The sequence below is a fragment of the Globicephala melas genome, chromosome 1, assembly GCF_963455315.2.
Source record: "Globicephala melas chromosome 1, mGloMel1.2, whole genome shotgun sequence".
NCBI classification, from domain to species: domain Eukaryota; kingdom Metazoa; phylum Chordata; class Mammalia; order Artiodactyla; family Delphinidae; genus Globicephala; species Globicephala melas.
Window position 1 is genome coordinate 172,756,479 of NC_083314.1, and position 22,448 is coordinate 172,778,926.

The 22,448-nt window shown below is 40.8% G+C and overlaps 1 protein-coding gene across 1 annotated transcript in view; it reads right to left on the reverse strand.

Annotated features, from left to right (window-relative positions):
- The window catches only part of OTUD3 (OTU deubiquitinase 3), a 29,267-nt gene continuing 6,819 nt past the window's right edge, over positions 1–22,448 (reverse strand). The window contains exons 2-8 of the mRNA XM_030876274.3: positions 22,103–22,251; positions 16,883–16,995; positions 13,189–13,311; positions 8,157–8,288; positions 7,512–7,608; positions 6,132–6,316; positions 1–5,133 (exon numbers count right to left, since the gene is read on the reverse strand). Of these exons, the coding sequence (XP_030732134.2) occupies positions 4,957–5,133; positions 6,132–6,316; positions 7,512–7,608; positions 8,157–8,288; positions 13,189–13,311; positions 16,883–16,995; positions 22,103–22,251 (976 nt within the window). The 3' untranslated portion in view covers positions 1–4,956. The remainder of the gene's footprint in view (positions 5,134–6,131; positions 6,317–7,511; positions 7,609–8,156; positions 8,289–13,188; positions 13,312–16,882; positions 16,996–22,102; positions 22,252–22,448) is intronic.

Here is a 22,448-nt window from a genome sequence, read left to right on the forward strand (position 1 = left end):
TTTAAACTAGAATTTATTGGTATACAAAACTCCATTTCATAGATAAAGTGGCACATCTTTGCAGCTTCTATTGCACCAAGTATTGAAGATTAAAAACACAAAAAAAGAAACATTTGGTTTTGAAAACACTGCAAATAGCCAAGTACAGTACTTTGGTAAATAAAAAATAAAATGGTTCAGAGTAACACAATCTGAGGAAAGAAACATCCTGGAGGAAATGAACTATGGACATCAGACAATGGTCACATTCCCCCCGTCCAGCTCCACAGATAAGGCAAGACTTGCTAAGTCTATGGATCATGACCCCACAGAGGTCTTAAATATCTTCGGACTGCAGTGAGGACAAGTATAGTGCAATTAGAAAAAAAGAGAAGGTGGCTGAGCCTGTGAAGGCCCCTGTGTTCTCCACAGACCCACCTGCCCTCCTTCATAAAGGGGATTAACACCCACCAGCGCTTCTACATCAGCAAGAGGAACACGGAGGTTTGATGTCCGACCCCTGGCTCTTTTCTTCTTCTCACGGAGCTCGGTGCTGGTGGCGGACGCTGGAAGGGTAGCCAGGGAGGCCGAGGGCCCTTCTCCCCAAGGAAGATGAACCATGAGAGGAGCCCACACCCGCATTCCTCAAGTTCTGGTTGAGGGACCTGCCAGGGGATCAAACCACAGGCTGAGGTCTGTGACTGTGCTCAAACACCTACCACAGATGACTGGCAACAGTGAGCTGCTGGATGTCGAGATGCGGAGGATGAGGGGCAGACCACCGAGGTCTCGCCCAGCGGCCACTACCTTCCAGGGCTGCAGCACAGCGAGCAGGGATAGTTCCGGGCCCAGGGGCATGCCCTGCTTAAACCACAGTCACCACGCAGAAGGCCGCGCTCTTACAGAAATTGTTCTCTACCGGTACCAGCCCCCTCTCAAGTAACTTTGCGAGAATGCTAAACGTTTTAATCAAGCTACAGAGTAGTCTGAACTAGGAGAGCGAGGCTCTAGAAGGTAATTCCTCAGAGGAGATGGTTAAGAGCCTGAGGTTTTTACAGGGAACGTTACCTTGGACAGACGCAGCCAAGCGGTCAACGAGGCCCAGCTCCTCCCCGGAGCCGGGCCCTGTGCGCACCTTCTGAGTTCCGTACTGTGCCATGCACTTCGCGCCGGGTGCTCAATGTCTCCACTTCAATCCAATTATCCACTCCCCCTCCCGCACGTGACAGCAGAAGATCTGCTATCATTTACATATACCGTCGAGATCTTCAACTTAACAACATCAATGGAAAAACACAATTTGCTTTAGAGTCAGGAAAACACACCTTGTAGAAAGCGCCCTTATTAAATCACCTCAGAACAACCGTCGGAAGGCCCCAGAGTTCGAGCAGCGCCTGTTCTGAAGGCTGAGATGAACAAAACAGTGAATAATGAAAATGTCAAAACACAAACACTGCATCAGACTCTGAGTCTAAAGGTTTGCTATAGACAGAGCCTTGAGGTAAAAAAAGGTGAAGAGCTACGCATCCACCCAAAATGGGAGTCAGGGAGGGCCACAGATGTGACACTGAAACTACAAAGCTCCACCGTCACCCCATCCACACAGACCCTTCTGGTCAGGGTGAGAGTTAGTCAGCTCTGACTAGGAACCCAAGTTTCCTTCAACTGACTGCACATTCGAGTTGAACATCTCACAGAGGTAAAACTGACAGCATTCTATGTGGACACGATAAAACCCAGGCAGTCCAGTTTCTCAGAATGAGAGAAACTGCACACGGATGACAGGGACTCACTACGAGCACAGTTCAATGCCAAGTCCATCTGATATCTACCTATTTAACACGGGAGCAGCTCTCCCCCCTCAGCATGGCCCTCCCCCCACCCCAGGACAGTATCATTTCGAACCGTCAAAGCTCCCCAGGGAAGCAGGCAGCACCATGAGAAATGGCCTACACAAAGGCCCACTCTAGCTGCCCCACAATGGAGCTCCCACTTCACAAGCCCTCAGAATCACAATAGGTAGGGAAGTGTTTTCAGAGCTTACAAAAGAAACTACAGACAAGCTCAACTAACACTTAAGATTCTTCTTTCTGCCACAATTCTTCAACCAGACTTCACTCCTGAAAGCGTATTTCCTATTATTGAAAAATTAAATATACATATACATTCTTTCTCTAATATCTCCTGGTGGCAACTATATTAATTCAGAAGTTGCGATTCTATGTTGTTTCAATACATCTACCTCTCTAGTACAAAGCTGATGCTACTAAAATTTTATTTTGTATTTTGACCTTTAAAAAAATCTTTTTTTAAAATCCATAAAACCTTTATATACAGTTTATAAGACTAGTAAGCAGCTATGGACCACAGCCTCATCCCCCTTCTCCTGACCAAAGCTACCGAGACAATCGCACATAACAAACCTCTAACAGCCACAGAGGTTAAGAAAGAGTCGCCTCCTACTACGCGGTTCACCTGAGTAACTACACCCGGTAACCGTCACTGACCAGTCATCCCAGGACTAAACATGCTGGGCCTCCATTTTGGCTGCCAATAAAGTAGTTCTCACGTGCCTACCAAGGCAACCAAGCACTACATGGATTCCATCTACCTCATGCTTCGGTGGGACTGAGGCAGTGAAGGCTAAATTTAAACCCTTAGCTAGAAGTTATCACTAAAGTTGGATACATGTTCCCCATTCCTAATAATTAACATACTAAACACAGACCAATTATAACTGGAAAACTATGAAATGGTAATAAAAGAAAACTACTGAAGCCATTTGATTAGTTTTTAAAACCACTGTTATTTTACCCAAGAAATGCCGAAGCCTATGATCAGAATTAGGTAATTTATAAATAAATGTGCCCAGTATCTTTAGCAACTTTTTAGCAACTTCTAAAACCCAACAGGAAAAAACAAAAACCCAACAGGGCCCAAGGCCACCTTCATTAACCAAGTAAATAAAGCGATCCTACTACTTCTGACAACGGGTCTCCCTCAAGCGATTTCTGACTCCTAATTCTGCTGAATTTCTGGTACACAATCAGTCTTTCTGAGGGGATCTGGTCTCCTGTACTCTCACAGTACGAGACAGACAAGAAAGAGTGCTCGCTCAGAAACGCTCAGCCAGAGTCGGGAACGTGCCCAGAGTTAAAAGCCAAGAGAACAGATCCTGAAGCACTGGACCTCACTCCCTTGGAGACAGTGAGACAACGGAGACCCCTCACTTGTCTGGACTGAGTACTAGAGGCTCTAACTCAGGACTCCGCAATGTGCAAAGAAGAAACGCTGTGCAGTTTCTAAATCGGCTACATATTACGACGTACTGTACCAGGATGTTCTGGGAGCACTTCCAAGAGACTACTGATGCTCCAGCCACAAAACGCCACCGAAGTCAAACAAACAAAAAATTAAAATACATCACCAAAACCACAGAAGGCAAATCACCTGCTGATAAAGGCAATCCAATGAATCCAAGGCCAGCCCACACGATGATATGTCTACACGTGTCAAAACCTTTTTATAGTTTTTCCCTTTGCCTCGGAACTCTGATAATTTTGAAATCTGAGATGGGGGAGGTAATTAATAATTTACCTTTTGATTCAGCATATATTATTTCTCCAAATATTAGGTCCCCAAAAGGCAAAGAGAGTCCAAGACTGGCCACTTCATACATTCGTTTTAAAGTTCACATTCACCTAATTCGGTTTGAGGAATGCAGTCTCTCCACCGCCCAAATCTATTTCAGCACTGTGGAGTCATTTGAAGGCCTCAGCCAAAGTAAGTTCTCTGCCCTGCTAGTCTAACCTAAGTCACTGACAACTTCTGGAGGGTGCTGGAGAGTGTTTTGAACAGCAAAATCCCCAAACAGGGCTTAACTAAAAAGAAGTTAAGTGCAGCGTTTTATGGGATTTCATTTTCACAATACTAAGAAAATTCAGCAAAGGGTCAAGTTACCTTTTATCTCTCTGAAGGCATCTTTCTAAATCCAGAATAGTAAGGAAGAAAAGACAGTTACTTACTTAAAATGTGAACGTGAAAAGCCTTAGAAATCCTTCCAGACACCCCCAACCCCCCACCCCAAATCAATTACCTCTTCAGACTTCTTCCTGAGCAAAATCTCAGGACTCCCTTGACTTCTGCCTTTACAACTATGGCTTCTGCACTCCCCGCTATCAGAATCCCAGAACTGTATCATAAGCACTGATGATACACTGTCTTCTCGTTGTCAAGAAACAAGTACAAACTACTCAGCAACACTACAGATTTTCCGGCAAAGCCCAGGCCTAATTAACAGTCTGGCCTATTTATCATATGGCTTGAGTGCAAACGAACCAACAGCACCTGCATCCCATCTGAGCATCAGAATCAGGAAGAAGAGAAACGCAGCTGTTTAATTTCCACCCTGACTACAGGCCACAACCTTCACATCCTATTACTTTGGGAAAACACTTCCTGAATTATTTTCTGATTAACTTGCATTAGAAGAAAGTTAATTCTAAACATGTACCTGAGTTGGACATCATTTATAAACTATCCTGCATATGAATGTCTGCTTGAAAATGAAAGAGAAACAAAGGAAACTTGTCATTCTGAATTTCTAGCAATTAATCTAAACTACTTCATGAACAATTACAGTGAAACCCCGAGTGTTAAGGAAAGATCCCGGGGTCACCAAACTCTGATTTTCAGGGCAAATAAAACCACACTTAAAAAGGGTTTTTTTTGACCTAACTATCCACCCCTAAAAGTCGATATTTTAATTATGGAACATGAATGGCTTCACTGCACTTTCATTAAATAAGACACATCACTGACAAAACTGAACAAAAAAGGAGGCAGCTTGAAGGAAACTAACTCAGTGTGTGATTCTGTGGGTTGAGTTTCGTTTTGTAAAAGGATGGCCTCGCTGGAAAGCCTGGCACACGGCCCTCCGTTTTCCATTCCCTTCTCACAACTCCCAGGAGGCCAGAGTCAGATGTTGAGAGCCGCGAAAGTCTTCACCAAGGTGACCTGGGTGCTCGCGTCTGCTTCACTTCTGTTGTTGTCCCTGTGGCTACTCCTGCTCTCCAGGGCTTTGTGACGGTGCCTCTCCTCCTGTCGTTTCTTCTTCTCTAGTCGCTGCTGTTCTCGCCTCTGTTTGTTCGTGACCTGAAAGAGAAGACTGCCACCTGAGTCGCCTGCACGGGGACACAGGCTGCACCAGTGGACAGGAAATGCAGGGCTGACAGATGCAAAGGTTACAGACTGCCTTTCAACGAGAACAGAGAAAACCCACCTAACAGACCAAAAATGATTCATTTCCCATTACTGCTCAAATTTACATTTAAATTTATACCCTCTTGCTGAGCTAGCAAACGAAATCAATTCCATTCTCCTCATAAACCAATTCAAAATGAACTAAAGAAACATTAACCCTAGTCCAGCAGGAGGTAACACTCAAACATGCCATAGGATGCCTTCCTGTACATAATTTATTGCCCCAGGGGATCCTAGCAAAATCCTCAGAAGCTTATCACATCTTAGCCTCTGCCTGTGACCTTTATATTACGTTGCATTTTGAGCTCAGAATTTCCTGGTGAAAGTCTTTACGATAAGTTCCAAATTCAGTAAAATTAATGGTGTCATATACTACTCGTGGGAGTGGGGTTGGGAAGGGAGCAGTACAACCCTTCGGGGAAGCATTTGACAATTTACCAAAAGACCTTAAAAAGATTCAAATATCCATGCCCTTTAACCTGTTAATTCCATTTCTGGGATTCTAGCCAAGCAAATAATGCAAAATACTAAGACTTATACACAAAGATGTTCACTGAAGGTGATGGTATTTACAAAAAAAATGGGATTCAATCACCTGGGTTAGCACGGAAAGCACCCACACACGCAGTAATGTTAGGCGGGAAATGGAGCTGATCCGCGTGTATGAATTCACGGTATACTTCCTTCTAGCCATCACTGCAAAGTCCAGGCAGGACAAGTGAGGTCTTCCCTCCACTTCATGATATACCCTCAGGCACTCCCTGTATTTCCTACAGTAACCACTTTCATAGATCAAGAGAAAATCACACACTAAATTGAGCTCCAAGTTCCCTCCACGCCACCGAATTACAGCAGCCCACCACTTGCCCTTGCAGCCCCATCTTTCCTACCTTGGGGAGGTGATTTTTATTTGCTTTGTTTTCTTCACTAGGGCTGGCCCGAGACTTATCGTTTTCAGTTCTGCCTTCATTTAAGCCCTGATTTCCAAAGATTCTGGTGCCACTGCCACCCTCCTCCCATAAAGGGTCACACTGCTTCAGCACTCGGCCACTGGACTCAAGGTTCTCCTCTGCATCTTCCGAAGAAAGATATTTTGTTAAATTGAAAACCTAAGATAGTTACACAATGCGATTATTGTTAAATGACTCCAAAATTACCCAGGTCCCTAGATCACTGGCATTTGGAGAGCAAGTTTCCTTGAGGCAAAATTCTAATATCAAGTCAATACAGTGGGGAACATAAGGAAAAAATAATTGGTAAAAATCGGAAGATAAATTTTAAAATAACCTGTTGACCACCAGTCTTATCATCAGCTTCCTACCAGCTGAGTGCTTCGTTTTGTTAGATTAAACCACTTTTTAACATGAATTTTTAGGGGAAATCTTTCATTTGTACTCCAAAACCAGAAAGGAAACAAGCTCTAAAGCTGTGCTCTCCAATACAGTAGCTACAAGCCACACGTAGCTATTTAAATTAAAATTAAATAAAGTTAAATAAAATTTTAAACTTAGTTCCTCAGTCTCGCTTAGCCACATGTCAAGTACATACCATATGGGATAGCACAGACTCTGCATAGCGTTATTTTAAAATCACAAAGACCAAGTTACTTACAGTTTTCTAAGAAGGCATAGCAAATATGTAAGGAGGATAATAAAATACCCAATCAGAAAACTATAATGCCAGGAACAGTATGTGGCACATAATGTCTGGCAATAAATATTGAAATCATTTAAAATAAATAACTTGAGAAAACAGTTCATTGTTAACAACTTTTTTCCTTCCTCTGAATCACAGAATTAAACTCAGTTCAAGCAAAAAGAAATTCTGAATTATCACCAGTTGACAGGTGCCAGTAATTTAAATATTTCCATTAGAAAAATAATTTTTCTCTCCATTCCATTTCAATGATCATTTTGGTATTATAACGGGATCTTATTTCTAAAAGGCTAAAGTCTTCCCTGACATTTTCCATTCCTCCAAAACTGAGCTAGGTGGCCTTTTCATGCATTCCCCTAGCAGCCTGTACCCACACTTCATTATGTCTTATTATACCAATTTACTTATCTCTCTCCACCAAGCCCCTCCCCACCCCTCCCCTCCCCTCTCTCTGACACAGGGCTGGCACCTAGTAAAAAACACCTGCATATATAAAGCTGCTGAATGAATAAATAACAATATAATTATTACCTGTCACTTGATTAAAAATAAGTATTTGGAAAATCACCAACATAATCATTTTGAAACCTTATAAATATCAATCATGGACTTACTATTTCTTTTCCCCTGGTTCATCTGGAGCATGGCAATTATCGCAGATTCAATATTATAATTTTCAGCTTCCAGGTTCTGGACTATCAAATTAAAATCCTATGAAAGAAACAGGAACACATCAAGACTCTGGGCATACTTTTCTACCTATCTCTACATCAATAATCTGACAAACAATTTTATAAACTTGCATGTAAAAGTGTAAGTGGACTCAAGCAATGTGCATTCTATTCCTTAGAATGTTAATAAAAAGCAACCTATTCTAAAAATAAACAAAAGGATGTCATTGAGGCAAGGTTTCAAGACCTTCCATTTAGAAAATGTCTTAATTTTCAGTAAGGTTAATCACCTGAAATAACCATTTAATAAAATGAATTCTTATAAAACCGCACTAGTCAGAAAATAATAAACCCACATACTTCCTTAGGATTTTGAACAGTATTGGATAAAGTCTAGCAAACAAGAGAGAAATGAATGAACATCTCTCATTCAACTGTATCACATAAGCTAATTAAACTACAAATATCATGGGCCTATTTTGGCCCATCAGCTGTCAGCATGCTAGAGTGATGCCACAAAACTAGCAGATAAACTAGGCACAGCAATGCCTGTCTATAAACCACTGTTACTGCATGACAAATACTAACTGAACATCCAGTTGCATTGCAAACTTTCTGGACAGCGTCTTCTACTTCATCTCTCAGGTCATCTTCAAAGTCAACTCCCTTTGTTTTGATCTTCTCTCTTTTATTTGATTCATCTTGATGAAGCATCTGAAACTAAAGTACACAGAAAGAGTAATAATCATGAACTCTAGCAAACTATGTTCAGAATGTGCAATACAGGAAGACCCTCTAATCTCAAAAACATCTAAATATATGGGAAAAGATTCCAGTGACAATCTTAAAGGAATAGCAATCACTAGGCTAAATTCTATCCAGACACTGAGATTCCAGGCCACAACTGAAGTATTAAAAAGAAAGGCCCAAGATATGGGATAAACTGTTCAGTAAAAATGGCATTAGAGCGCCTACAGCTTCTAGAGACCAACATTTTGGCAATGACTGCTGACCCAGACAGCACATATCTGTCTCAGCCGGTTTCCAGAGCTGTGAGCTTAGTAACAGAATCGATCCTCTACACTAGCACCCAATGAGCTTTTTCAGCAGGACAACTCATCTTGAAGAAACACACATACAACTCTCATCTGGTTCCCTAGGCCCTATTTTATCATCAGCAATGTGCTGGAGCTCCCGTCCCAACCAGATTATCACAGGTGAGCGTGACTCATTTAACCTCATGTGCTATACCACCACACTCAAGGGTACCTGTCAAATTCTAAAAACTTGAAGAGCCGCTCACTTGGTATCCACAGGCCTTTACAACCTAAACCCAGTTCAGAAAAGCTAAAATCATCCCTCTGTGGCTCCCAATCACTTTCTCCCCCTGCTTGCTATTAATGCGGGGAGACAGGAAATGAGCAAGGACATTGCTACTTTTGCATGTAAAAGTGTAAGTAGACTCTAGCAATGTCAGTCTATTCCTTAGAATGTTAATAAAAAGCAACCTATTCTAAAAATTTACCCTAACCATTTGGCTATGTGTAGCAAGTCTTTGAAATTCATCCAAAGGAAATCATGTCAAGTATAGAAAGGATTTTTGTTAAAGCGCTCCTCACAGCGCCACTAAGAGTGGTGAATAATTGGAAACACCTAAAGGTTTCATAGTGTGAGTATGGTTAAATAACCACGGTAAATCCACAGAATGATGCTTCATTCCCATTCAAGTAAGGTACACAACAAGGATTTTCACCACCACCATGATTATTTAACCATGTCTTGGAGGTAACAGCAATGCAATTAGCGCCCCCCCCCAAAAAAAAGAAAAATTAGAAGCATAGAGCTGAAAAGGAAGAAGTTATCGCTATCTGCAGATAATATAATTCTATACCTTAAAAAAAAAAGAGAGAGAGAGAATCAACAAAAAAACTACTCCAAACAAAAAGAATTCTGGAAAATCCTATGTTTATAAGGAATGTAAACTGATACAGCCACTATGGTAAACAGTATGGAGGTTCCTTAAAAAACTAAAAATAGAATCACCATGTGACCCAGCAATCCCACTACTGGGCATGTACCCAGAGAAAACCATAATTCAAAAAGACACATGCACCCCAATGTGCACTGCAGCACTATTTACAATAGCCAGGTCATGGAAGCAACCTAAATGCCCACTGACAGATGAATGGATAAAGAAGATGTGACACATATATACAATGGAATATTACTCAGCCATAAAAAGGAACGAAATTGGGTCATTTGTAGAGACGTGGATGGACCTAGAGACTGTCATACAGAGTGAAGTAAGTAAGAAAAACAAATACCTTATATTAATGCATATATGTGGAGTCTAGAAAAATGGTACAGATGAACCAGTATGCAAGGCAGAAACAGACACAGATGTAGAGAACAAACGTATGGACACCAACGGGGGAAAGCAGTGGGGGGTGGGGGCGGGGGGTGGCATGAATTGGGAGATTGGGATTGACATGTAGACACTAATCTTTTAAAGTACATGTATCTTTTAAAAAGAAGTAAAAATAACAAGTGCTGGTGAGGATGTGGAGAAAGCAGACCCCTCAATACGCTGCTGGTGGGAATGTAAAATGGTGCAGCTATGCACTGTGGAAAACAGTGTGGCAGTTTCTCAAAGAGTTTAAGATAGAATTACCATATGATCCAGCAATTTCACTCCTAGATATACAGTTGGCGGGTTTGGGCTACACGGTCCACTTATACAGATTTTTCTCAGTAGTAAATACTACAGTACTACACAATTCACGACTGGTCAAATCCAAAGATGCCGAACTGCAGATACGGAAGCTCAGATACAGACAGTCAACTATAAGTTATACTTGGATTTTCAGCTGCACATAATTGGCACCCCTGACCCCTGTGTTGTTCACAGGTCAACTGTATATCCAAAAGGTTGAGAACAGGTACTCAAATACGATACACACATATTCATAGCAGCACTATTCACAACAGCCAAAGAGTATGAAACCACCCAAATGCCCGTCAACAGATGAAAGGATAAACAAAATGTGGTATATCATACAATGGAATATTATTCAACCTTGAAAAGAGCGAAGTACTGATAAGTGCTATGACATGGATGAACCCTGCTAAGGAAAGCCAGACACAAAAAGCCACATAGTGTGTGATGCCATTTATAAGAAATGTCCAGGATAAGTAAGTCCACAGAGACAGAAAGTAGACTGGTGGTGGCTGGGATAGAAAAGGAATGGGGAATGACTGCTTAATGGGCACCAAGTTTTCTTCGCGGTGATGAAAATGTTTTGGAACTGGATGGAGGAAGTGGTTACACAGCTTTATAGGTGTTTTCAGTGCCACTGAATCATATACTTTAAAATGGTGAATTTTCTGTTGTGTGAATTTTACCTCAATTAAAAAGTAAGAAAATTCTCTAGCATAGCTGGGTATGTACATAATTAACATTTTGTTAACAAATCTCACATATACAAATATAAAGGGGAAAAAGATCCTTTCCTAACAACAGGAACAGAAAACATAAAACATCTAAGAATAACTCAGTAAAAAATGGGAAAGGGCTATATGAAAAAAGTGCTCCCGCAGATCGCCAAAAAGTCAACGAAACAAATAAAAAGCGTATCAGGTTCCCGGCTAGGAAGATTCAACATCATAAAGATGAAAATTTTTGCTTGTTAATCTATTAATTTAATGAGATCCAATAAAAGCAAATTATCAACAGGACTTCTTTTTAACTAGACAAACATATTCTAACACTCATATATAAAACAGAAAAAGCAAGAATATACAGGAAATCAAAAAATAAAAGAAAGTAACAATGAGTGAAGAGTTCTACTAGATTTTCAAATACACTGTTTCTTAACTAAAACAATGAACACATTAACATATGAAGAGAAAAACCAGTGGAATTGAACCAATGTCTAGAAATAGACCCAACTACACATGGGAATTTATTATATGAAAAAAGCAGCATTTTAAATCAGTGGACAAAAGACATGTAATTAATAAACAGTTCGGGTTCAACGAGGTAACCACAAGGAAAAATATACAGTTGGATCCATACCTCACACCTATATATCAACATAAATCCCAAATAGACACAAGATCTAATTTCTTTTAAAAAATGAAAGTACAGAAGGACTAAAATAAGCTATGGGAGAATTCTTTTTAACCTCAGAGTGGGAAGAGCTTCCTAATCATGACCCAAAACCCAGAAGACATTTATATGTTGTCTTGAAAACTTGATAAATTTAGCCACATAAAAATTTAAAATTCCTTCAGAGCAAAGACAATATGGGAAAGAATAAAAAGACAAATGACAGACTGTGAAAAATTTGCAACTCATACCACAAATAGAGGCTAATTTCCCTAATACATAACGATTTCCTAAAAATCATTAAGAAAATTGAACAGGAAAAAAATGGACAAAAACATGAATACAGTTCACACAAAAAAGGACAAAAGTAGGTTTTAAACACAAGAAAAGATGCATAAGCTCACTAATAAGAAAAATACAAATTAAAACTATGTTAAGAAAACTATTTTTTCCCTAACAGTGACACAGATTTAAAAACTTGATAACACACTGTGCTGGCAAAGGTGCAGAAGAGACACATATTGCAAGTGGGAGTGTAAACTGACTAAGACTTCTACAGAGAGCAACTTGGCAATATCTACCAAAATTATAAATGCACACATCCTCTGATGTAGTAAGAACCTTCTAGGAATTTATTCCACAAATCCACTCGCACATGTGTGAAAAGATACACATATAAGGCACTGCATGTTGTTTGTAAAAGCAAAGTTTGAAAGCCATCTAGAAGTCCATCAAAGGGACTATTCAAGCACATTATAATGCATCCATACACTAGAACACTATGGAGCCATTTAAAAAGATTTAGGAAGTTCCTTATGTACTGCTATGAATTAAACTCCGAGATATGTTCCATTCGAAAAGCATGGTGCAGAACAGTATACAGAGGATGCTACAATTGTGGATAGGAAGAATGTACTCCAGCAAAAGTGAAATACATGCACATACTCACATATTTGCTTGATATGTAAAATATCTCTAGGTAATTTTATGATATACTAATAACATTGGTTGCATCCAGGGAGGTAAACAAGGGTGAGAGAGTGACATTTACTTTATTTTTTTAATTACAAAGAAAGTGTCTAATAATGTGAGGAAAGGCTTGTGAAATAATGTTAATGGCAAAAAAGCAGGAAACAAAGCTAGACAAATACGAAAACAATAACAAAAATTTTTGATTCTGTGCATTTTAAATTTTCTTCTCTACTTTTTCTATAGTTTCTGAATTTTAGATACAAAGCATGGATTAATTTTAAAACATAAAAGTTATTTTAAATGTTTATATAAATTATATTCATGCAATCATAGCCATCAGCTGTTAGGGAAAGCAAAAGAACAATAATTTTATCTGCTGCTCTCACCTGAACTAACAAAATTTAAAAAAAAATCAAGCCCAGAGATTCTTAAAGGCAACTTTCTATTAAAACATCACTGGTTTTTAGCTCCAGGGCACACAGCTCTCAACCTGGTTCCTGCAGGGCTAAGAATAGAGAAGAAAACGGAGGCTTCACTCACATCAGTCTGGAGGTGTGCAGGCGCTTCTGAGTTGTCGTTGACCCTCCGAACGCTGTCATAGTGCTCTCCGTACCGGTACGCGATGTGTAACTCCTGCACGTTGCTCTTATCCGTACCACGAATCTGCAGGCAAAGGAAGGGGAGATGCCAGCACGGATCTGCACAGTGTCCACTTCAGAAGAGAAACGCCACCTGATTGCCCAGGAAGCCCAGTCAACAGGCTCTATATAGAAGGAATTGGGAATATGACTGCGATACGTCCTAAGCAATTTCTGAGTTATCTTTCTTCCACTCATGTATATATGATTCATTGTGCTTTAATGTGCAACTATATGGATATAAATCCATACAGAAATGCATATTCAAAAACCAGGGGCAGATTTACCATGAAGTTAAATAAGCTTAAGTTTCAGGAGTGTTAGTACCTCTCAGCCCCTCAAATGCACAGGTCCCTTCCAAGAGGGAAGGCCCAGGGGCAGATGCAGATTTGTTGGGCTTGAAACTCAAACAATTTGGGACCCTCTTCGAGAAAAAGAATATAAAATTACATATATAAAATTGCTAGAACTCCTCCCAAGACCTTGAACGGGGCCCCATAAAAATGAAGGACCTGACACTTATGCTTCACTAGCTTCACAGTAAATCCACAGTTTTTTTTAACAAAAATAGCATTTTTCATCAAACACATACTGAGAAACATTAACAACTCAAAACATCCCACTTATATCAATTTCAAAATAAAATTATATACAGTCAGGCAGTACTACTGCGCTGCACAACCTGGAAGCACTACTCACAAGGTGTTCTGTGTGAATGGTGCCCCTGCAGCACAACCCAACCAGAATGGTGCTCCCTGGAGTCATGCAATACAGACGGCCTGAAGTGGAGCCTGGGCATCCCCCCCAAACCACCAACTCTGCAGAAACTCTACAGTAATTCTGAATCTGTCCTTTAGAGAGCCCAGTAACTGTCTATTTGTTAAAACCCCAAAATATCAGCACCTCCTTCTTGTTTTTGCTGAAAGTCACAGGCAGTAAGATACTATTATTAATTTAAACAATATCTGTGGTCTAAAACCACAGCAAAACCATGGAACAAACAGGAACTGCACAGGTCTAGAAGTCAGAACCACGCAAGTTTTCTCCAGGTAGAATATCTAGGTCTCAAAGGGCAGAGGGTCTGGTTTTGACACATGCAAAATAGAGAGAGCACCATTCATCTCCCAGGAAGACTACTGGAAAGGAAATTAGTTGATCAGAATCTCTGAATGACATAATCCCTAAAGCACTTATATATTTAAATAATAATAACACTACATATGCATTATGAATAAGAAAAAATAACTTGACGAACAGTCACCAAATTCTGATGCTCATGGAGAGGGAGACCACAGAGGACTTTCATTTTCTAAATCACACGTGTCTATATTGTTTACAGAAGCATATATTCCATTTGTAGCCAGAAAAAAAAAATGTACGTTGTGAGTATAAACCTCCTCATTATTAATGTGAGAGCTCTTACCCATGATAGTAGCAACCAATTCAGTTTCAATTCTCAAATTTTATAAGGTGCTTCACTGGGGTGGGGAGAGATGGGGAAAACCTAGTAGACAATTCCAGTATACAGGAAATGTATTTATTTTAAAAACATATACTCTGAATGTTTAGCAAGAGAACACTACAGAAATAAATGTATTTGAAAAAAAAATCTAGTTATGCAGAATTATCTTCCACAACTACCTAGGTAATTAAGAAACTTTAAAAATGGTTATCAAAGGAGGAAAAGGCAACCTACAGTTACTGAGTTGGCCCTGAGTATATTCCTTCAAGAAGAGGATCATTATGCTGTATATTCAAATGATTTTGATGACTTCTGCTAAGCAGTAAAGATTTCAAGACAAAAAATTGGGACAACGGAAGAGGTAACCAGTCTTCTTGGCTCAAAGACATCCTTAGAAAGAGAGAGCCTCACTAAAAATATGATAGCTCTCCCCGGTGTCAGTACATGTGACAACACTACCCCAAAGAACAGCACATACAGATATTGTTTCCCATCCTGCTCACTGTATCCCTGCAACGTAAAGTCCTTACCAACCCATGGAGTATCTAATTTATTTTGCTGTAGTGTAATTTTTGTTAAAAGGACATTATGCCAGACACAAAAAGCTATATACTTCCATTTATATGACATTCTGCAAAGGCAAAAACTGTAAGAGACAAATCAGATTAGTGGTTACAAGAATCTGGGAGTGGGGGGAGGGGACTAGTGACTGCAAAGGGGCATGAGGTAACTTTTTGGGGTGGTGGAAATATACTGTATATTGATAGTGGTGGTAGTTACATGACTATGTTTGTCAAAACACATAGAACTATACACCAGAGAATGGTGAATTTTGCTACATGTAAATCATATCTCTATAAATGACTTTATTTTTAATGAGCAAAGGTTAAGCAAAGGAATAAGCAATTTACAAAGAAATATATATGCAGGTGGTATAGGAAACCAATGAGGAAAAAAGGCCATTGGTGCCTTGATAATAATATAATATATAGGGATACACCGTGTGTGTATATATACACGTATGGATGTGTCTGTGTGTGTGTAGACTTCCTTAAAACGTGTGACATTGTGATAATCTCTTCCCAGTCATACATGAATGATTTTATAGTTAAGAGTGTGTGTGAATAACAGGGATACACACTAAAATGTTAATAGTAATTATCTCTGGGGAGTATGATGACTCTGAGTGACTTTTATTTGCCTTTTTTTATTTGCCTTTAATGGGCTTTTCTGAATTTTGAAATTGTTCTATAACCATTATGTTTTACTTTCTAATTAAAAAAAACAAAGTTAGAAATGGGGGAGTAGTGGAGCAGGGGAGAGAGGAAGACTGATAGGAATCACCTGACCAGTCTCCAGGAGCGGAGCCACAAAGTGAAAAGCTCTCTGAGTGCAAGGAGGACGAGTCAGGGGTGGCAGTCTGTGTACAGTTTCACCCCGACCTCTGACCTTCCGTACTCCAGAATGTTCGGTTTGATGGACTGTTTGGGAGACTAGGGCACTTTAGAATAGAATACCAAAGGTAAAGGAGGGTAAGGAAGGCCTAAGCGACTCAGCAGCAGCGTGCTCTGCCATCCCACAGCACAAACGCAACATCTGTTGTAAAATCTTACTTGCTGTAGAAAAACCATTGGAACCGCTATGTATAGCCGGGCAGGGCACAGAAATAGAGCTTGACCCCCTAGGCCATGAAATAAATTTTGTTGTTCAGAAATTCTTTTTAGCAACAGCTATTATAGTGAATTTGGTCTTTGTTTTCCTCCATCTAAAAAACAAAAACATATACATGGAACAGATATATTTCAAACTAGAATATGTACGCAAATCCTTTAAATTCTCACTGAGGTATTTTTACAAAATTATCTAAGTTATTTCCACAGGAGGCTCTCCACCCCAAACTACCCAGTTAACTGACTGCTGAGTGACATTTCTGGCAGTTAAAAGGTTTTTGAATTATACTTCAGACTCCATTTGTAATGCAGGGTTTAATTCCAAGCCACCACAAGCTTCCCATCTTGGGTTAAAGTTACCCTGCGTAGTTCAATATCATAAGTCAAGCCCCATCATCTGAGGACATCCCCAAAGCTAATTTATAAACAAGAGCTTCACATAAATTCCTGAATAGGCGACCTACCTGCCACAAAGGGGCATTAAGTTGATGAATCACCACATTCAACTGATGATTTCTTGCGAAGGCGACAATTGCATCATTGCCAGCAAATGTTCCAGGCTTTGCCAAACTGGCCACTGCATGGAAAGAGAGAAAGAAAAATGAAGTCTTTATCATAGAAAAATCCAAATGCAAACATGCTTTGGTATAATTTAGTTCTAAATAATGAGAAACAGTGAACATACCTGAAAAAGTCCATTAGCTTTGTCAGTCTACGAATTGAAGCTGGTTAAACAGTACATAGACTCCTACTCAGAAGGGCACCAATCACTCATAAAGAAAGGATTCATTTATTCATTCCTTCAATAGACATTTTCTAAATGCTTCCTAAATGCCTAACTCTATGAGAGACATTGGAAATGTGACAATACCCATAACAGTTTGCATTAATGATGCTTATTATGTGGCAAGCACCGCTCTACTCACTTCTCATATTCTTTCAGATTTTATTAATTTCTTCTCACAAATCACTTTTTTTAACGTTTTTATTGGAGTATAACTGCTTTACAATGGTGTGTTAGTTTCTGCTACATATACATATGCATATATCCCCACATCTCTTCCCTCCTGCATCTCCCTCCCTCCCACCCTCCCTATCCCACCCCTCCAGGTGGTCACAAAGCACGGAGCTGATCTCCCTGTGCTATGCGGCTGCTTCCCACTAGCTGTCTATTCTACATTTGGTAGTGTATATATGTCCATTTATACACTACCACTCTCTCACTTTGTCCCAGCTTACCCTTCCCACTCCCCGTGTCCTCAAGTCCATTCTCTAGTAGGTCTGTGTCTTTATTCCTGTCTTGGCCCTAGGCTCTTCATGACCTTTTTTTTTTAGATTCCATACATGTGTTAGCATACGGCATTTGTTTTTCTCTTTCCGACTTACTTCACTCTGTATTACAGACTCTAGGTCCAACCACCTCACTACAAGTAACTCAATTTCGTTCCTTTTTATGGCTGAGTAATATTCCATTGTATATATGTGCCACATCTTCTTTATCCATTCATCTGTCGATGGACACTTAGGTTGCTTCCATGTCCTGGCTATTGTAAATAGAGCTGCAATGAACATTGTGGTACATGACTCTTTTTGAATTATGGTTTTCTCAGGGTATATGCCCAGTAGTGGGATTGCTGGGTCGTATGGTAGTTCTATTTTTAGTTTTTTAAGGAAACTCCATACTGTTCTCCACACTGGCTGTATCAACTTACATTCCCACCAACTCACAAATCACTTTTAATCCTCAAAACAATCCCCTGAAAAAAGGTATTATCATGTACACCATCTTATAGATGAGGAAACCAAGGCACACAGTAGTTTGCAACTGTGTCCAAGGTCACGAGCCGGTAAAGAGCAGAGCTGAGTTTCACCCCAGGCATCCTGAATCCAAGACCTTGGCTCCTGGCCACTCCATTATACAGCCTGTCACAGTTTGCCCTGAAGGAGTTTATAACCAGTGGGGAACAAACAACAAGAAAATGGACACTGCTGATGTGTAGGTGCTTTAGGAAAGAACCATGTAGTAAAGAACGTGGCCTTACCCAAAGAGAGGTCTGGCCTTTACCACCCCCTCCTGGGAGAGAACCTCTAAACCCTTGGGATTTCCCAAGTGATAGGGGTGTCTTTGTTATCCACAGTAGGCCCCTCAGCCTCAGCTGACAGCTGATGCTAAGTTTATGCACGAGGCGACTCATGGTGGACCTCTCTGGCCGTGTGATATTAGAAAGACCTGGGGGACTGGGGAGCTGGAGACTGAGTTGAACCACTTAGGCAATCGATCAATAACATCTACATAATGGAAGCCCTAATAAAAATTCTGGACACTGAAGTTTGGGTGAGGGTCCCTGGTTGCCAATACTTTTTGTATAGTGTGTAACCTTCCCAGATTCTACCATCTGGCTAATTTTGATCTGTATTCTTTCCTTGTAACACACTACAACTGTGAGTATAACAGCCTTCAGTGAGCTCTCTGAGTCTTTGTAGCAAATTATCAAACCTGAGAGTGGTTCTGGGAAACCACAAACTTGCAGCTGGTGTCAGAAGTCAGAGAAGTGTTGTGTAAGACCGTGTCCTTAAACCTTGCAGCTTGGCTAACTCCAGGTGGGGAACATAAGCCAGTCTGACCAGTGGGGAGGGGAGGCAAGGTGTACCAGATAAGCTGCTCAGCTGAGACAACTACGCTGCTTCCCAAAGGGCAGGTAAAAGACAGAAGAGGAACGGATGATGTTCCAAGCAGAAGTGAGAAAGAGCATGATGAGCTTGTGGACTACACAGTATTGGCAGGGACTCAGAATGCTGAGATGGCAGCGTGCGGAAGCAAGAAAATATATTGGGAAATGACAAGAGAAGAGGGTAGGGAAAGAAGAAAATCACAGATCAGAAAGGGCTAAAGAGTTGGTACCTTCCTGGGGTCAACGGGGAGCTGCCAACAGGCATTAGACAGGGGAAGACCTATTCGATGTCCATTTAGATCACCACTCTGGCTGCAATGTGGAAAACAAACTGAAGGGGTCAGGAGGCAAAGAGTATTGAAGAAATCTAGGCAAATGGCCAAAGAGGCCTGATTCTATGAGACAGTAGAATGAGAAAAAAAACATTGAGGTAGAAGTGACAAGACTTAATGAATGACTGGGTATGAGGAGGGAGGGAGAGAAGGCATTAAGAACATTCAGGTTTCTGATCTGGGTATCTGTTTAGTTAGGGAAAAGATGACGCCGATTCTCCAAAGCCACAGTCTAAAGGAAAGAAAGAATCCTGAAGACGCAGCCAGATGCAAGGGTAACCAGGTCCTGAAGAGTTACGTGAGCCATTCAATGATTCAGTCAACAAATATGAGTGCCTACCATGTGCCAGCCGTTGCCACAGTGGGGAAAACACACAGTCCCTGCCCTCAAGAATATCATAGTATAACAAGGTAGGCAGACATTAAAAACATAACTTGGGGCTTCCCTGGTGGCGCAGTGGTTGAGAATCTGCCTGCTAATGCAGGGGACACGGGTTCGAGTCCTGGTCTGGGAGGATCCCACATGCCGTGGAGCAACTAGGCCCGTGCGCCACAACTACTGAGCCTGCGCGTCTGGAGCCTGTGCTCCGCAACGGGAGAGGCCGCGATAGTGAGACACCCGCGCACCACGATGAAGAGTGGCCCCTGCTTGCCACAACTAGAGAAAGCCCTCGCACAGAAACGAAGACCCAACACAGCAAAAATAAATAAATAAACTCCTACCCCCAACATCAAAAAAAAAACCAAACATAAGAGTAATAAATGTAACAAGTCTAGTCTTCAACTGACACACAAGTAGAATGTGCAGACTTCTAGGTTTCTTTTCCCTTCTGCTATGGCAGTCAGTCACTTCCCACTTCTATGATACTCAAACTCTTATAAAGCACCAACCAACCAGCAGGCACGCACAGCGACATTTCTTGAAAACACCTTCCCACCGTACACCTAGGGTCCTGCCATACCCCCAAATCTACCACGTGAACATCACTGAAGATGTTCAAAGTCACAAACTAAAAACTCTCTTCACCTAAAATATTTTAATTGGATCAATGACACAACTCATTTTATATGGCATTAAATTCCCAAACTTGCTCCATACACCCACACTTAATTTGTAAACTGGTGACCATCTGATTAACCGGTGTCTGCTAGACAAAAAGTGACCCAGGAAGAGACCATCAGAACTCCGTGACTATGACTAGAATAAACTAATCGCTAGGAGTTTCGCTACCGTTTCTCTTTTGCTGCTTGTGCCTAATGAATGAGTTCTTCCCCAGTGAGGAAAGAGAAAGGCTTTGGGATCACAGATAGCTTCCCTCCCAAATGTCTTCCTCCTGCTGCCCTCTAGTTTATTAACAGTACAGCAACTTGGTCTTTCCCCAGGCAGAAACTTCAGAATCGCCTTTGTCTCCCCCACCCCTCCCCTCCCCCCACCACCTCCCAAGTCCTGTCAATTATATTGCCAGACTGTGTCTTGGTCTGGACGCCACTCATCATCCCCAGTAGCTGCCTTGGTGGAGACACGCTTATGCTTTCATCTGGCCAGTGTGCAGAGCTCTCTAACTCATCTCCCTTCTCAGTCTCTCTCCCCATCCTCTCCTGACATGGTTCCCAGAGTTAGCGCTCTAAAACGCAGAATGAGTCTCTTGCCTGATAAGAGACAGACAAGACCGTGAGACCTGTAGTGAAAATGTTATTTGTAAAACATAAATATATCAGCACCCAGCACAGAAGATTCTCAGTAAACATCTGTCAAAATCAAAGCTTAAAAGCTAGTATTTTCTTACTAGCTTTGAGCCTATTAAGGAACTAATTTAAGTCACTAACTGACATGTCTCAAAGAAACCAGGTTGTGTTTGGGTTTGGGGGGGGAAATTTAAATGACTTCACTGATTCTTCTGATTATAAAAGTAACGCATAATCATTTAAAAATCAGAAAAATCTACAGAAGATAATTTGAATACTCACAGTCCCATCATCCCCAGATGGCTGACACTTATTAAGAACTTATTTTAATTGTATTAACTAATTTAATCTTTACCAAAAACCCCTATAAATTAGGCCCTATTATTATCTCCCCTTAATAAAAGTTGTTGAAAGAGTGAGTGGTTTCTGAAAAATAAATGGAGCCAGGAATTAACCATAAAATGTTAGCATCTTTCCAGACTTCCTAATTTGGTTCTGTGTGCACACACCTCTTAAAAATAGGATCAATCTATACACACTATTTTATAACCTGCTTCCCCCCTCCCTCCCCACCACTAAATAAGAAGTCACGAATAGCTTTTCAGGTTAATTAACATCAACAATTTTTTTTTCAGATTTTACTTATTTATTTATTTATTATTGGGGCCACACCACACAGCTTGGGGGATCTTAGTTCCCCAACCAGGGATCGAACCCGCACGCTCGGCAGTGAAAGCATGGAGCCCTAACCATTGGACCACCAGGGAATTCCCAACATCATCATTTTTATTAATGGCATCTACATCTAAACCTAATGATTCCCAACTGCCTAGCACGCTGCCTATTATGGAGCAGACAAATAAATACTTGTTGAATAAATGAATGCCATAATTTATGTAATCAAACCCCTAGCTGGAAGGGTGGGGGGTCCTGATGGATTTAATTACCCAATGCATCTACTCCTGGAGGATCCAGTGTCCCACGGTGAACCTACCATGTTTCTCAAAAGGAATGTCATCTTCTACAAAGGGTTCAAAATCTTCTCGCTGCTTTATCATGTAGTCCACTGTCTCTTGTCGGTGCTTGAGGTGATTTCGTGAGTGTCCCTCCAACTGATCACCAAGAGCTCTGAATAGGCAATTGCTATCAAAACAAAACGCTGGTCAAGACCTTTTAAAAATGAACTTAGTTCATCTAAAACAACGATGCTTCATGCTAGGCCATCCATGGAAATCTTTCACACAGAAAAGAGATAAAGCCTCAACTCTGACTGTCCAGGTTCCTCCCAGATACCAGAGGGGAGAGCACTAGGGAAGATATTCAATCACATTACCTTTTTG